Below are 19,048 nucleotides of genomic sequence, written 5' to 3' on the forward strand. Positions count from 1 at the left end.
TGGAAGGCTGAGATGGGAGGATCAGTTGAGCCCAGGAGATTGAGGCTGCAGTGAACTAAGTGAATTGTGATGATGCTACTGCACACCAGCTTGAGTGACAAAGTGAAACCCCCTGTCCTAAAAACTCAATGAATCAACAAACAAATAAACAGGTTGATATTTTAATTCATGTTATTTAATACTAAGGTTTACCTGGATACTACATATACTTCTTCCATATGAATTTCAGAATCTTTTTCCTGATTCTCCTTGCCCATGTCTCCAAAAAACTTTTGACTGAGTTTATGTTAAATAAACAGAGACCCGCATATACATATATTATTGATAATGGGAAAGAAGGCAATAAGTTGTCAAGTCGGGTTGTTTCCAGTGTTTTGATCAACGAGCTCTGCCATGAACATTCTTGTGCATGTCTCTTGACCCACACATGTGCACATTACTAATGGTACACATCAACGAGTGGAATCCGCTAGGTTGTAAAATACGAATTAGCCAAGTCTTAACAGATTTTACCAGTTTTCCAAATTGATTTTACAAATTTACATTCCCTTCAAGGGTATATAAAAGTTCTAGTTGCTCCATATTCTCACCAATTGACATTGTACATTGTTATAATGATAGGCATCTAGCATGTGTTTAGTAGTATCATACTGTGTTTGCAATTTGCGTTTCGCATCTGATCATTGAGCTTCAGCACTCCTGACAGCCAGAGCTCTTACTGAACCGACACCCCCACTCCACTACATACCCACATACCTGGCCACCAGCTGCAACTCAACTATGGCTTTCCTGTGCTGTAGATGGTTTCTTTCTGCATGCCACACCACTAATGACCAGATCTGACTCAAGAAAATGAATAAACTTCCCCTGCCATTCAGTAGGTGGCAACTACATCTTTTCCACCTCAGGCATGGAAAGGATACCTTCTTCTACGTCAGTCCTTCCTTATGTACTCTCCACTAGGGTTTCACAAGAGGATTTTCCTCAATATCTTATAGTTATTCTTCTACTATACTTAAATTAGTCTTTATACCCCTACTTAAATCACTGTGTGGTTTCTATTCCCCGACTGCTATAATAGATTACAAAAATATTCAGACTTAAAAGATGCTTAACTCCTGAACAGTAGTCAGAAATATGCTGTACCAGAATACCCTCATGCCAGCACCACATGAGCGTTTTAGTAGCTTGATATCCTTTCCAACTTTTGATGTTGTCCAATCTTTTTTAAATTATTATTATTATACTTTAAGTTCTGGGGTACATGTGCAGACAGTGCAGGGTTGTATACACACGCCATGGTGCTTTGCTGCATCCATCCCCCCGTCACCTACATTAGGTATTTCACCTAATGTTATCCCTTCCGAATCCCCTCACTGCCTACTATCCCTCCCCTAGCTCCCCCACCTCCAACAGGCCCCAGTGTGTGATGTTCCCCTCCTGTGTCCATGTGTTCTCATTGTTCAACAATTACTTATGAGTGAAAACACGTGGTGTTTGGTTTTTCTGTTCTTGTGTCTGTTTGCTGAGAATGATGGTTTCCAGCTTCATCCATATCCCTGCACATGAACTCATCCTTTTTACGGCTGCATAGTATTCCATGGTGTATAAGTGCCACATTTTCTTTATCCAGTCTATCATTGGTGAGCAATGGGTTGGCTCCAAGTCTTTGGAGCCAATTGTAAACAGTGTCACAATGAACATACATGTGCCTTTAAAATAGAACAATTTATAATCCTTTGGTAGTGGGATTGCTGAGTCAAATGGTATTTCTAGTTCTAGATCTTTGAGGAATCACCACACATTTTCTGTGTTTTTTTTCTCTCTATTCCACTTTGGGAAGATGGAAAGATGTGTTTTTGAAAAAACATGTTGTATTTTAGCTATTTAAACTTATTAACTCTGACTTTTTCTAATGTCCAGAAAATTAAACATGATATCATTTTAGTACCTGATAGTAATTTGTATCATTTCTCTTTTTGTTTTGAACTATTAGCTAATGTTTATCAATATTAATCTTTTCAAAGAATTAGCCTTTGTCTTTGCTCATGTTTTTTTTTCTGTTTATTTTCCTTTACATTATTTCTGCTCTTTATTATTTCCTTCTATCCACAATTTTTGAGTGTAAATACCTCTTTTTTCCATCTTTTTGGTAGGAATTATAACAAAAACATTTCAATTATTTGCCCTTCTCTAGTATGCATCACAAAAGGATCAAAGTAAGGATCAAAGATAATCTTGCCTAGAAAGCAGAGATATGCTTAATTTTTGTAGAACCTAAAACAGCCTTGACAATAGAATTAGGATGGTGATGGCCCATACTTAACAGTGCTTCACTTAAAAGTAGGAATTCCTTCACTGCAGATATTTATCTCAATATTTGCTAAATGAATTATCACAGTGTTTAGCTTTGTACTTCAAGGATGAAAAGAGAGAACATGAGAAATAATATTAGATGCTACTTGAAATACTCTCACATTTTATACTCTATCCAGCATTTGGTAAGAAAAGTCCATATATACTGATAGTAAATGAGGATTATCTAATTTCATAAAATGTTGTATTTGATTCTTCCATAATTTGATCCCTAAATTTGCTGTCCCGGATGAATTGAGACTGGTAAATGAATAATTATTCCAAGGTTCAAACTTACTTCCAGTAATTTTTTTCTGAGATAATAGCAGAGCTATAAGCATCTGTGACATCATTTAGAGCAGGGGTCCCCAACCCCACAGCCATGGACTGTTAGGAACCAGGCCACAAAGCGTGAGGTGAGCACAAGCTAGCAAGCATTACTGCCTGAGCTCTGCCTCCTGTTAGGTCAGGTCAGCAGGAGAATTAGATTCTCACAGTAGTGAGAACTAGTGTGTGTGTGTGTGTGTGTGTGTGTGTGTGTGTGTGTGTGTGTGTACTGCACGTGTGAGAGATCTACTCCTTTCAGATCAGGTCAGCAGGAGCATTAGATTCTCATAGCAGCGAGAACTATTGTGTGTGTGTGTGTGTGTGTGTGTGTGTGTGTGTGTGTGTACTGCACGTGTGAGAGATCTAGTTTGCACGCTCCTTATGAGAATCTAACTAATGCTTGATGATGTGAGCTGGAACAGTTTCATCCTGAAACTAACCCCTTTAACTCTGCCCTGTGGGAAAAACTTCTTCTACTAAACCAGTCACTTATGCCAAAAATTTTGGTATCGCTGATTAGAGCATCACTTATCTTTTTATATGCCAATAAGGTATCACTAAAATACAAGTGGTCCTACCCAATGCTAAAGAAAGAAAAAAACAAACCCATGATGTACATGCTCATAGATGTAGTTGCTAGTGTGAGTGCACAAAAATCTCTTCTTTAGTATAGGTCAAGAAGGAGAGGCTCAGATAGCATAAAACCAAGTTTTATTATTTGTTATTATAAAATAACCTATAGTGAGAATTAAACAAATACATTAAAAAATGTTTGGTTTCAAACTAACCATTTTTAAGTGCTCCTAAGCAATGATCAAAACATACAATGCAAAATGATTCAACACATAGTTCTACACTCACCTTTCACTGAGGGATAACTTGCTGCTACTGCTGCTTTCTTCTGACACAGAGCTATAAAATTGATAAAATTTGTTTTAAAGTGAGGAAAATTGTAATTCTTGAATAATTAAATAACTGAATGAAAAATGTTCTTTAAAGAAACACCATGATTCAAATAAGTGAAATGTCTCCTTTTAACAACTTCAACAGGTACTGTTTCAATGTTAGAGCAAATGCCATCAGTTACCTCACTCTGGGAATTGAGTCTTCTCATTCTACATTAATCAAGAATTAATGTTTATAAACCCACATTTGTATACTCAGGTCCCATTATTCTGTGATATCCCTAATTCCTCAGTTCCAATAAGCCAAACCATAAAGTAGCACTCAGAAAGTTTAAATACTTTTCTATACAGTTCAATATATTTCTTTCTCTCTCTCAGAAAATATAAATATGTTTTATCTTTGCATCAGTTCTTGGAGTGTAAAACTAGATGTAAATATATCTGTGATGAAATACTGGAAATTATGAATAAGGGGCTTAATATGATATTTAAAAATTTGTATAACCGATTACAGATAGCATGATTTTCCTCATTAAATTGATGTACCCAAAAGTTTAGATATATTGAAAAGCTATTACTATCTCCCATTCTGTAGAATTACAGAGAATAATATTAAGTAAAAATCAAATCACAGTGTTACATGCAAGATTTACAACTTAAAACAAGGTCTCCTGAAGCTAAGTGTGATTCTCTTCCTACTGCACGGTGGTGTCTCCTGCCTCTTTAACCAGCCATTATTAACTACACATTTCTAGTTAAGAAATGATTTTACAAATCAGCAATATCTATATTTAGAAAAAATAAATATTGTCAAATATTTTAGGTTTATAGATATTATCTCTGAGAGAGGTGTTCTAATAAAGACATTTATCACTGACCTGAGAATCTGTATCTAATAAATTTAGTTTTGGGAAGTTCTCTTGAAATACAGTGTCATATAATTCTCATGGAGCTCATAGGTGATATGGCTCTACAGACAGGGTCAGTAAACTAAGAGTCTAAACCAACCTCCAAAAGTCCCCTGGCAGCCATGTCTGCTCCTACCGTACTAGTGGTAAACTGGGTAGTTTTAGTAATTTGTAAGATGAGAGAAAATATCAAAACAAATAACAGAAGGGCATCAACCCATTTTAAAATGTCTCCCTGAGCCTCTCCTTATGTTGCCTTACCTATAGTTGGAGATTATGCCTGATGAATGTGAATACATTTTTCTTGTCTTTCTTAATGTAATTAAGAGTAAATATACATGTATACGTATATTTACATACATGTGTGTATATTATATGTGTGTGTGTGTGTGTGTGTGTGTGTGTGTGTTTACCTCTCACTTTCAGTTTCCCCTCTGTAGCATAGCTCTCTCAATTTTTTCCGTTTTATTAAAACGGCAATAGTAATAATAAGCACAGGTAGAGAGATGTAGAAAATGAGTTGAAACCGTTGTTTTGGAAAAGTGGCATGTCTTTCCTCCTCCATGTAGCTTTTCCCTGGAATGAAAAATAGAGATTTTAAGTTATTCCACAGATTTTATCAGCACAATGAAAAGGAGAAGATATAATTACCAACATCATTTCCAAACATTAAGCATTTCTTTCACATATATAAAATGAATATAATAAAAACAAAAACACTAATGTATAAAATGGGATCTTACTAGAGTTTTATTGATGATTTTTGAGTTCTCAACCTTCCACCATATGATGAACTAATATCTTATTTGTTCGGTTTCTCTGGAGAACCCTGACTAATACAGATTTTGGTACCAAGATATGAGCTGCTGCTCTAAAAACTACCTAAAAATGTAGCAGTGTCTTAGGAACTGGGTAATGGATAGAGGTTGGAATCATTTTAAAGTGCAAATTGGAAAAAAAAAAAGCCTAGATTGCAATAAAGGACGGTTGATAGAAATATAGATACTAAAGGTGATTCTGGTAAGAGCTCAGATAAGCATGAACAGAATGTTGGTAGAAATATGAATATTAAAGGTGCTACAAGTGAGGTCTTAGAAGTAAAGCAACATATTATTGGACAATGATGGCAAGGTCATTCCTGTTATAAAGTGGCAAAGACTTGGCTAAATTGTGTTCTAAAGTTTTGTGAAAGACAGAATTCACAAGCTGCCATTGGGTACTTAGCTGAGATGATTCCTAGGCAAATTGTTCAAGGTATAGCCTGAGTCCTCCTGACTGCTTATAGTAAAATGGAAGAGAGGAGAGATGATTAAAAGGCAGGTGCTGAACAATAAGAACACATGGACACAGGGAGGGGAGCATCACACACTGGGGTCTGTTGGTGGGAATAGGGGAGGGACATCGGGTGTTAGGGAGGTTGGGGAGGGATAACACAGGAAGAAATGGCAGATGTAGGTGACGGCGGGATGGAGGCAGCAAACCACATTTCCATGTATGTACCTATACAACAATCCTGCATGATCTGCACATGATCTGCACCCCAGAACCTAAAGTACAATAAAATATACGTATATAATAAATAAATAAGTAAAGCAATTGAAGTAATTGTTAACCAGAAATTCTCAGCCTATCCATATTTCCAAAAATCAGAACACGTGTTCTGGAGAGAATACCAAGGTTGTGGCTAGAAAATCATTTGATAAAGAGACTATGGACATGAATAATGGAATTTAATCGGCCATCTTGACAGAAACCAGAAATGTAAGACATTACCAGCATAGATAGAATTATACTGGCAGAGACACTGCCAGTTGGAAATGAAGAAAAAAGAATTGGACAGAAGGGCTACTTGGCTATGAGCATGCTTTATCTTTCAAGAAAAGTAAAGAATAATCGTGCCTGTGACTCAAAGATTATCAGGGGTGCCACAGATCAACGGACCAAGGCTGCCTTCTCTTTGTTTATAGAGGGCGGGGCTTCCTTTTAAATTTCAGTGGACCAGGTTGCCCTATCCCAGTGCCTTACAGGTGGGACATTGTAAAGATGGTATGGACAGGGGAGCCTCCCAAGCCAAGGGAGTGAGGTTGCCACTTAGGATTGTGGAGGGAAGAACATTAAGCCAAGTAGGATTACCTTCAAGCCTAAGATACAATGGAACTTGCACTACTAAGTTCTGGAATTGCTTGAAACGGATCACCTCTTCCTTCTAATTTTTCCCTTTCTGAATGGGAATGTCTGTCCTATGCTTATTTCACCATTATATTTTAGAAACACATAATTTGTCTGGTTTTACAGGGTCACAGCTGGGGAGAAATTTTGCCTCAAAATGAATCATATCTCAAAATTTACCCATTCCTGATTTAGAGACTAGTCAGATGAGACTTCGTACTTAAAATTGATGCTGGAATGGCTTAAGGCTTTTGGGATTCTTGGTATGGGATGAATGATTTTTTGCATGTAAGAAGAACATGAATTTGAGAGACACAGAGAAGAATTTTATGGACTGACTTGTGTCCCCCTAAATTCATATGTTTAAGCCTCAACCCCCAATGTGATGATATTTGGAGATGAGGACTTTGAGAAATAATTAGGGTTAAAAGAGGTCATAAGTGTGGGGTCCTAATTTGATGGGATTGTTGTCTTTATAAAAAGAGAAGAGACCAGAATGCATGTGCTCTTGCCCTCCCTCTCTCTATCTCTCTCTCTCTGTCTGTCTCTCTCTCTCAATCTCTCTCTCCATTCACAGAATTATTGTTGAAAAGATGTGACAAAATTACTATTAATTGCAGTTTACATCATTTAAAAAATGTTAGCACCCAAGAAAATAAACTAAAAGACTTCTCAATATAGTGATAATCCATTGATCAAACTTATACACAAAAATCAGCAGATTTCCTTCATGTAACAAGTCATGTTAAAATACCATGACAAAAATATCTCCCAATAGCCAATTTTTAACAAAACCATACTCTTTTAAAAAATGAAAAATTTCTGATCTATAAGCTCCTATTATACCTATACACGGATGAAAGACAAAAAGATACCACTTCACACCCATCAGAATGGCTATCAGAAAAAAAACAAAAACAGAAAATAACAAGTAAAAATAACCAGGATGTGGAAAAATTGCAACAGAAAATACCTCATGCACTGCTTGTGGGAATGTAAAACAAAGTCACCTTATATTAATATTTTGTATTTTGTTCTTTTCCCAGGAATCTTCCACACTAGTCGTTAACCTGAAGTTTTCCTATCCCAGTGACAAATTCACTCATGTATAAGACTTTCAGTACTACAACTAGGATAAGTTCTAGGCAAACCTGTGTGATTGATATCCTAGGCCTACCACTCTAATTCCAGATGGAAGTCCAGATGGCAGCACATGAGCCTGCAGTCGCAGAAAACCTTCTAACCCAACTAGTTTCCTTTAGCCAGCTGCCATGGGCTTTTCTTTCATCTCTTCCATTCTGGGGCTTACTCATCTACCCTGAAAGATCTGGGCTGATATGCTAGGTGGCTGTATGTTTTGACCTTATGTAGTCCATTCTGAGGCCCTGTACCCAGTCATGGAGGCCTCGGGCTTTCCCCAATAAAGCCTGGACTCAACATGGGAGAAACACTTGTGATCCTGAATGCATTTTAGGGCATTAAGAGTTTGGGTTGCAAAGGTCACCTCAGTGAGTTCAGGTTTATTTAATTATCCTTATTCTACTTATTTTTTAATATCACTGATTTGTGTTAACATAATATAACCCAGAAAAAATGTCAAATTATGGATTTTATGATTGCCTTAATTGTAAGCCAAAAACATTATCAATTTTTGTTACTATTTCATGGATACTTTTAAAGAATTTGTAATCTGCTTTTACAGTATTATGGATATAGATATAATCATATAAACATGTACATAATTGAATATATATGTGCTTGTATATGACTATCTGTTTTATGCATGTGCTAGAGTTTAAATTCACATATATTTTTGCCTAATTGTCTACTTAGTACATACAATTATAAAGAGTATATTTTAATCTCACTTTATGATTTTTCTTTTTATAGTTTTCATTTTATCCTAACCCCCAGAGATAACCATTAATAATGTTATATACATTCCTGATTTTCAGAGGTTATCATCAACCGTTTTAATCTTTGACAAGCTCATAGGCCAGAAAAAAATTATATTCTACTTGCATTTTTTTAATTTTATGGGGCTTCCCACTTACTTGATGGTGATAGGAAATTTATAATTTTTCTGTGAATTACTATTTCATGACCTTTGTTTCTCTGTTCTATGGGTTTGTTTGACCTTTTATAATATACACATGCAAACACAAACACACTTAAGTGTTGTACGGTTATAAGTTATTGACTAAATTATTATGATTTTTTTGGTTTGTTTGTTTGATACATAGTTTCGTGTGGCTTTGTATTGTCTTTTTAAAAGTTGATCACCTGAGGTATGCCTTTATGTAGCATCGACGCTACAGATAAGTCTGCTCCAAAGTTTCAGGACTTTCTTGCAAGGTCCTAAAAGAGATGGATAGAGTTGGCAGCCCACCTATGTCCCAGTTATTTTGGGTAGGCTCATACCTTCTAGAACCAGGGTATGCCCTTCCCTTCCAGTTGTCCCCAATTTATCTATGCCTGATTAATCTCAAAATGCTACTCAGGAACATCAGGACAGGATTAGAAAGAGCAAATTTCCAAAATTAGCATAGAGCCCTTACAATACAGGAGAAAGATTATTGAACTATGAAGTGAATAGGAAGAAAAGACAACCTGAAAGATTCTAGAGGCATGAATATAACAATGACTAGACTGACACTATTATAAATGAGAAATATAGGAGGCAATCCAAAGTGAACAGTTTAACTGGTTGGCCAGGTGCGGTAGCTCATGCCTGTAATCCCAGCACTTTGGGGTGCTGAGGTGGGTGCATTACAAGGTGAGGAGTTCGAGACCAGCCTGGCCAAGATGGTGAAACCCCATCTCTACTAAAAATACAAAAATTAGCTGGGCGCAGTGGCAGATGCCTGTAATCCCAGCTACTTGGGAGGCTGAGCAGGAGAATCACTTGAATCCTGGAGGCAGAGGTTGCAGTGAGCCGAGATCACATCACTGCACTCTAGTCTGAGAGACAGGGCAAGATTCTGTCTCAAAAAAAAAAAAAAATCAACTGGTCAAATTTTATGCACCAAAGTTTCTTCTTTTAAAATTGTCTAACATTGGCCATACTTTTTCTCCGTAAACAATGTCAATGCTGATATAAAAAGAACAGTACAAACTTACACTGTCAAAATTTTTTAAATCTTACAAATAAAATAAAAGCATGTTTGTTGACATTACTTGCTTTGTAATCTGGCTTGAAACTTATAATTTATCTTCTTACATACTGTACATAATTAATAAAATTTTAAGAAACTAACCTTGTATGACTAAGTGACCATCATCAATACTTCCAAACGCTCCTTTTTTTGGTTTGCAGTGAGGAGGATTATACCCGTTTTCACAATGGCAATGGCCAAAATTATTGCAAACCTTAAATAATAAAAAAATAGAATAACTTCAATGGAGACTAATGAATAATCTATACTTAATCCACAGAGTATCTCATTCTAGAGAATTTATCTAAATAGATAAATGTATCAAATTTTCTCTTGCTAATGTTCATACTATGAAAAGCACATCTAGCTTTTATTATCAAATCAAATTTTTTTTCTAAAAAATTCTTTTAACCCCCACCCCCACCCACAGCCAGGCCCAAATACCTCAAATTACCAGTGACCTGACACTAATTATAATCTACTTGCTAGTTGACTGCCCAGACTCTAAATTAACTTGCAAGAGTAGAAAGAAAATTCTACTGATCTTTATTTACCAGCCTGTCTTCTATTGCTTATAGCACATCCACTTCACATATTTATCAAACATTTTATACATCCAGAATCATCTTAAATGCTTTCTCTTTGTCTTCTCTAATAAATAGTTCGATACGTTTCTTAAGAAGACAAAATTGATGTTATAAATTATAGACTGTAAAATGACATGCAAATGGCAAACAAAAAAAGTCATTCATTTTTTAAAATCCCCAAATTGTTAGATTGTTAAAAGATGGCTTCTGAAAATAAACATTGCAGTTACTTACTCCATGACGATTGCAATCAACAGAAAAATTACACAGATTCAAATCCATCAGGAATCTAGCATGTTTACAACTCATATTTAAACAGTACTAAAAACAAAGCAAAAAAAAGTACAAAATAAAGTCAGTGAAAAAATCAGATTTTGTGCATGGCTAACACATTTAAAAATTCAAGAAAATACCAGAATTCATATTAACTAAAATTTGCATTAAAAGCTATGAGTGTCCAGTAAAAAAATAATTGTGACTACATTGAAGTAAACATGAAATAAACTATGTACATTCAGCTTGTAAAGATGTAATCCTATGTAAGAAGCCAGAGATGTTATTTTCTTTCCATCTAGTACCAGAAGCAACTTAGAAAGATAAATTACTGGAAAAATAACTTGATTGGTTCTTTGAGTTCAAGAATTATCTGAGGAGCATTTTCAAATATACTAATGTGTGGGCTCCCCTTGAGAGCATTATATCAAAAACTCTGGGGAGAGGATCCAGCTGATTCTCAGAAGCAGCCAGGTTTGAGAACTATTGAGCAGAGAGGTGAGATCTTACTTTTTTTTTTAATTGTACTTTAGGTTCTGGGGTACGTGTGCAGATCACGCAGGATTGTTGCATAGGTGAGATCTTAAAACCATGTGTATGAGCAGTAAAGGAAGATAGCTTACTATTCCATGTGACAAAATGCAAAGAAAGAGGGAAGAAAGGACAACAGGTCATTATATGAGGCAATAGGACAATAGGAAACTCCCATTGGTGAGACAGATAAAAGGCCTTCTAAGAAAAAAAAATGTTTAAGGGTTAAATTTACATCTTTCTAATTTATGGCAGACATTTATGTGATCTTCTTTAATTATAAAAAAAAATTTTCTAAATTTACCACTTTGTGAAAGAGTTTTATATTTGGAGTGAGTTTTGTCTTTGGGTCATTATAATGACTATAGGCAGAAACAGGAGAGTCAGGACTCTGTAATGAAGGTTTGAGCTAAAATAACTTAGATTTCAAGGGTAAGGGAGGCTTCAGATCATATTTGTATTCCATATGTTTCAAAATGAGCAAGAAATAACAGGTACTTTGTTTTTCTCATGTGTTATTTAATACCAAAATGTTACTAAATGGAAATAAATTTGTATGCAGAAGCTTTCTCTCAAAAACAGTATGTTAATTTAACTTCACATAGTATCTTGACTTAAATCAATTAGAATATTAAAATAGCATTAAATATTTTGTTAATTTATAGAATACTAGATGTTTCTAACAATGTTACATAATTATATTATGCTATATTAATTGTTAATGTTGTTTTTATATTTTGATATGTTATATAATTAATAACCATAATGTGCATTATATTATAGTAGAACATAATATTCTAATACTAGTTTAATTAAAGTATTCATCTACCAATCAGAAAAAAATCAGAGTCCATTATAAAAATTAAAACCAGCATACATTGGCTTTTCTATTGAAACAATAAATACAATTCAAAAAACATTATTGCAAAAACCATGCTAATGAAGAAAAATTCTTGATCACATAATATCTTACTCAATAAAAACTATTCTTCATCTGAGATCTCCAGCTTTTCTCTAAAAATTTACTCACTAATAATGTATGCAAAATTATTAGATTATATATCAGAATATAAAAAGAAATCATGTATAAAAATTACTAAAATAAAATATTCTGTTAGAAAGAAGTGTGGAGATCATTAATAGCATATACTGCTGAACTTGTATTGCCTAACTTTTCAATATTGTGTTTAAACATTCTTTAAGAGGCCCACCTAAGGTCCACCTAAAGATTACTTAATCATCAGAGTGAAAGCTTATACCATATAAAGACATTACCAGGTGAATAGGTAGAACAGAAAGGAGAGATGGAAACCTAACAAGCATATTAGCACAGGAGGCCTGTTTGAATGTGCAGGTCTGAGACTGTTTTCTCTATTCGGAGACATAAGGAAAACTGTGAGAGTGAGAAACTTGAAACCAGATAGGGAACTCCACCACACCTCTCTCTGACAGACAGACACGTTGTTGGCTTGCCTGAGGAATCTACTATCCTTCCAGTAGGCACCAGCAAAGACCACGGAGAGCCCCAGTGGCACTAGATAAACCAAGGCAACCGAATAACATTGTAAAGTTTCTCAAAATTAAACTGCCTTTGGAACAGCCCACAAAAGAAGGCCAGACCTAAACAAGATTACTTCCTGCTAAAACAGGGCTTTATATTTGACACAGAGTCTCTTAACATAATAAATACAATTTCTGGATACAACTAAGGTCATTCCAAGAGCTAAGAAAATCACAACCTGAATAATAAAAGACAACCAACGATATCAGAACCAAGGTGATTCAGATGATGGGATACATAACAAGGATTGTAAGGCAGTCATTATAGAAATACATCAACAATCAATTACAAATCTTCTTGAAACAAATGAAAATAAATACAAAAATCTTAGCAAAGGAACAGGTGATATAAAAATGAACCAAATGGGAATTATATAATGAAAAAATACAATGATCTAAATTAAAAAAAAAAAAAGCCTAGTGACTGAGCTCAATAGTAGAATGAAGATGACAGTGGATAGAATCAGTAAACCTCAAATAGCAAAGAAATGTTTATTAAGAATCTTGGAACATCACAAAGGAAGGAAAAATCAAGAAAAGGAAAATGGGTAAATAAAATGGACTATCAATTCCTTTAAAGGTTTTTAAAATTATAGTTAATGATTGAAACAAAAATTATAACATCACCAATGGCATTTCAATGTAGGGAAGGTAAATACAACTAAAATGGAAGTGAGATTGTTTTCTCATTTCACTCGAAGTGGCAAAATATTTATTGTAGCAGTCTCTTTGGGCCACATACGTATATTGTAAAACCTTGAGCAGTCACTATGAAAACTATATAATGAGATGGATGACTTAGAAACATCATAACTGGATCAAGAGAGCATCCTAAAAAAATGCTTAAATCATCCACTGAAAGGCAAGAAAAGAGAAAAATAAGAATAGGAACCAGAGGAAAGAAGTAATGAAATAATAGAGACTTAAGCAATAACATTATACCAATCAAAAGACTATGCCACACTGTATTAAAGGCATGACTCAACTATGTGACGCTTTTAAACACTCACCCCAAATTCAATGGCAGAGATAGATTTAAATAAAAAGGACAGAAAAAAATATATCATTCAAACATTCATCCACAAAACAGGAGTAGCTATATTTACATCTGATAAAGTAGACTTCAAAGCAAATAAAATTACCAAAGACAAATGAAGACAATATGTCATGATATAATAATCATTCCAATAATAATATACAATTATTCTAAATGTGTACACCCCAAACCACAAAGCCTCCAAACACATGAGGCAAAAAGCAATACCACTGAAAGGAAAATAGACAAATCCACAAATGCAACTGTATATTTTGACACCTTTGTCTCAGCAATTTATAGAAATTATATAAAAAGTCAACAGATGTACAGGAGTCCCAACAAAACAGAATTTAATTGACACATATACAGGACACTACTACCAGGATCAACAGAATAAACACTCCTACAAGTGCCTATGAAATATGAAGCAAGATGCATTCTGTATCATAAAAAAACTCAACAATTTTTTAAAAATTAAAATTATGAGAATATGATCTCATAATAAAATCGAACTTGGAATCAATGAAAGAAATACAACAGGAAAATCTCTAAATATGTTGAAATTAAACAATGCATTTATAAATAATTCATGTATCAAATAACCCTCAGTAAAACTAAAAAAAAAAATACATAGAACCAAAAGGAAACAAAAATATACATTAAAATATGTAGGATGCAACTAATATAGTTCTGAGAGGGAGATTTATAAGACTAAATGCTGTGACTGAAGAAAAGCCTCAAAGAAATAATTGAAGTTACCACTTCAATAGAGGAAAGGAAGAAGAAGTTAAACTTAAGTAAAAGAAAGTAAATTATAATAAAAGCAGAAATCAATAAAATTGATTGCAAATTCCATGTAAAATTAAAAGCTGGAAAATAATAAAGAAAACCAATATAACAAAGAGTGGATTCTTTAAAATTTTTTATGAAATTAATAAATTTTTAGCGAGATCAAGAAAACCCATGAAACAAAAAGCAGATTCTTTAAAATTTTTTATAAAATTAATAACTTTAGCAAGGCTGAGAAGTAAAAAAAGAAGACACAAATCACAAATATCAGAAATGAGAGAAAGAGGATATTATTGCAGATCTTGCAGCCATTACACAGAATTATAAAGAAATACAATGAACAACTTTACATTTGTAAATTCAGAAACTTTGAGGAAATTGGCCAATTTCTAGAAAACCATGAACAACCAAAAATCAACAAGAAACAGCTCATAATCCAAAGACCATTACAACAATTGAAGAAACTGAATTAACAGTTTAAAACCTCCTAAAAATGAAATTTCCAGATCCAAATGCTTTCACTAGATAATTCTGTCAATCTTTAAATTAAAAATTAACATCCATTTTACACAATCTCTTTCTAAAAATAGAACAGTAAAAACAGTTTTCAATTAATTTTATAATGCCATATAAAATAACCAAAATCAGATAAACACATTGCAACAAAAAAATACAGACTAATATCCCTCATGAATTTGGCTACAAAAATTATTCAATGAAATATTAACAAACTAAATGCAACAATTTATTTTTAAAAATGTATATACAATTACCAAGTGATATTAATACCAAGTATCTAATGCTGGTTCTACATTTAAAATTTTATTAATGTAATCCAACATTCAATGAACTAAAGAAGCAAAATCATGTGACCACATCAATTGACACACAAAAAGCATTTGACAAAATACAAGACATGATTATAATAAAAACTCTCAATAAATTAGTACTGGAAGATGGTTAGCTCAACTTAAGGGGCATCTACAAAAAAAAAAAAAAAAACCCTACATCTAACATCATACTTCATGATGAAAGACTTAATACATTCCTCTTAGCTTAGGAAAATATCAGGGACATCCTCTCTCAACACTCTTATTTAACATCATACTGTAAGTTCTAACCACTGCAATAAAGCAAGAAAAAGAAATTTAAAAAAATACAGACTGAAAAGGAAAAATAAAATGGTCTCTATTTCCAAATTATTTTCTACATAAAAAAAAAAAAAACCCAAGCAATCCACAATCAACTTCCTACAACTAAATTAACACAGGACAGTTGCAGGATAAAACACCCACACCCAAAAATCTAGAAGAAAAAGGGAAGGGACTCTATCTAATAAATGGTTCTGAGAAATCTGGTTAGCCACATGCAGAAGAATGAAACTGGACCCCTATTTTTCACAATATACAAAAATTAACTTAAACCTAAACCTAAAACTTAAACCTAAAACCTGAAACTATAACAATTTCAGAAGAAATTCTAGGAAACAATACTTCTGTACAAAAAATTTAGGACTAAAGCCCCAAATAGAACTTAGGACTAAATCTAAAAGCAAATACAACAAAAATAGATCAATGGGATTTAATTAAACTAAAAAAGTGTCTACAAAATAACAATAAACATACAACCTACAGAATGGGAGAAAATACTTGCAAATTCTGCATCCAACAAAGAACTGATATCCAGCATCCACAAGGAACTCAACAACTCAAGTGAAAAACAAATATCTCAGTAACAAGTGGGCAAAGGACATGAATAGACATCTCTCAAAAGAAGACATACAAGTAGCTAGCAAACATATGATAAAATGCTGAGCATCACCAAAGATCAGAGAAGTGTAATTTAAAATTATGGTGATATCCCAACTTACACCAGTCAGAATGGCTATTCTTAAAAAGTCTAGAAACAACAACTATTGGTAAGGATGTGGATAAAAGGTAACACTTATATATAATTATATATATGTAAAGAAAAGGTAACACATATACATATTTCATGTGGTAACGCTTATATGCATACTTCATGTATAATCATAAATCTTCTTAGGAAGGAAATTTCTGGGCATAATGGCTTCAAATATGTAAAGAAGAATTAACACCAGTCCTTCTCAAATTTTTCCAAAAACATGAAGAATAGGAAACGTCTTCTAACTCATTCTATAAGGCCAACATTATCTTGATATCAAAGCTGACCAAATACACTACAAAGAAAAAATACAGACCAAAAATCATTATGAACATAGATGAAGAAACCCTCAGTAAAATGCTAGCAAACTGCATAGTATATATTAGAAGGTATATACACTATGACCAAATGAGATTTATTTCTGAAATGCAAGGATGGTTCAACGTATGATAACTGATCAATGTGATAACCACAATAAAATGAAGGAGAAAAACAAAATGATCATCTTAATTGATGAAGAAAAGACATTTAACAAAACTCAACACTTTCATGATATAAACACTCAAAGTGCACTCAGTCATGAGGTAGAAGGAAACTACCTCAATATGATAAAAATTCATATATAAAAATCCCATACTTACGTTATACTTAATGATAAGACTTTGAAGCTTTTCCTTTAAGATCAAGAAGAGGGCAAGGATACTTCCTTTCACCACTTTTATTCAACATTATAATGGAATTTCTAGTTTAAAATATTAGGCAAGAAAAAGAAATAAAAGGCATCATCCAAATTGGAAAGGAAGAATTGAAACTTTTATGTTTCCAGAGGACATAATTTTATAGGTAGAAGAATCTAAAGATTACACCAAACTGTTAGAAATAACAAATGTATTCAACAAAGTGACAAAATAGAAAATCAACATACCAAAACTGGTTCCATTTCTATACAGTAACAATAACCACTATGAAAGGGATACTATGAATACATTTCCATTTATGATAGCATCAAAAAGTACTTAAAACAAAGTACTTAATAATTAATTTAACAAAGGAGTTTAAGATGTCCATACTGTTCAAAGTGATCTACAAATTCAATACAATTACCATAAAAATCCCAATGATTTTTATTACAGAAATAGAAAAATTTATACTAAAATTTATATAGAATCTCAATGAACCCCAAAAGCAATCTTGAAAAACAAGAACAAAGCTGAAGGAGTCACATTTCCCAATTTCAAAACTTACTAGGAAGCTACAGGAATGAAAACAGTGTGGTATTGGCATAAAGACTAATATATTACCAATGGAATAGAATAAATGGTCCATAAACAAAGGCTGGTATATATGGTCAAAAGATACCACTGAATTTTTACAAGTGTGCTGAGACCATTTAATGGAGAAAAAACAGTCTTTTCAACAAATGGTACTGGAGAAACTGGATTTCCACGTGCAAAAGAATAAAACTGAACCCTTATGTGGCTTTAACACCACATACAAAAATGAACACCACATACAAAATGAACTCAAAATGGATGCTATAACACCACCTACAAAATGTGTCTGTATAGCACCACATACAAAAATGAACTCAAATGCATCACAAAGGTAAACATAAGACCTTAAAACTATAATACTCTTAGAATAAAATATAGGGCAAAAGCTTCATAATATTGTTTCTGCCAGCGATTTATTGTATACACCAAAGGTAGACACAACAAAAGAAAAAAATAGACTAATTGGATTTCATAATTGTTTTTCATTGTTCATTAAAAGACACTATCAACAGAGTAAAAAGGCAACTGAAAGAATGAAAGAAAATATTTTAAATCATATAAGAAGAGTAATATCCAAAATACATAGAGAATTCCTAAAACTCAACAACAAAAAAAAGGTGATTTTAAAACGGGCAAAGCACTTAAATAGACATTTGCCTAAAGAAGATATACAAATAGTCAATAGGCACATGAAAGATCTCAAAAGCACTAATCATTAGGGAAATGCAAATCAAAACCATGGTGAGATACCACTTCACACCCATAAGGATGGCTACTATTGGGAAAAAAAAAGGAAGTGTGGTGTGGACATGGAGAAACTGGAAACATGCCTGGCTACTAGAAATGTAAAATGGCATAGCCACTGTGGAAGACAGTACAGTGGTTCCTCAAAAATTTAGAAACAGAATTACCATGTGATCCAGCAATTCTACTTCCAGGTATATACACCTAGAAATTGAAAGCATAGTTTTGAAGATATATTTATACTGCCATGATTATAGTGACATTATTTATAATAGCTAAAACACAGAATGATCCCAAATGTTCATCAACAGATGAATGGGTAAACAAAATGAAGAACGTAAATACAACAGAATAGTATTCGGCTTTAAAAATGAGGGAAATTCTGACATAGTACAGTATAGCTGAAACTTGAGGGCTTTTGCTAAGTGAAATAAGCCAATCACACAAAGAAAAATACTACATTATTTTACTTATGTGAGATACCTATAGTAGTCAAATTTGTAGAGTCAGAAAGTAGAATGGTGGTTTTT

General features: G+C 33.5%; 1 protein-coding gene across 1 annotated transcript in view; it reads right to left on the reverse strand.

Annotated features, from left to right (window-relative positions):
* Positions 1-19,048, reverse strand: part of LOC116558305 (disintegrin and metalloproteinase domain-containing protein 5-like) — a 104,086-nt gene that overhangs the window by 1,905 nt on the left and 83,133 nt on the right. Inside the window, exons 17-20 of the mRNA XM_032288139.1 lie at positions 10,641-10,727; positions 9,922-10,033; positions 4,909-5,071; positions 3,544-3,594 (exon numbers count right to left, since the gene is read on the reverse strand). Of these exons, the coding sequence (XP_032144030.1) occupies positions 3,544-3,594; positions 4,909-5,071; positions 9,922-10,033; positions 10,641-10,727 (413 nt within the window). The remainder of the gene's footprint in view (positions 1-3,543; positions 3,595-4,908; positions 5,072-9,921; positions 10,034-10,640; positions 10,728-19,048) is intronic.

Source organism: Sapajus apella, unplaced genomic scaffold, assembly GCF_009761245.1.
Source record: "Sapajus apella isolate SASKATOON/1434 unplaced genomic scaffold, GSC_monkey_1.0 scaffold21, whole genome shotgun sequence".
NCBI lineage: Eukaryota > Metazoa > Chordata > Mammalia > Primates > Cebidae > Sapajus > Sapajus apella.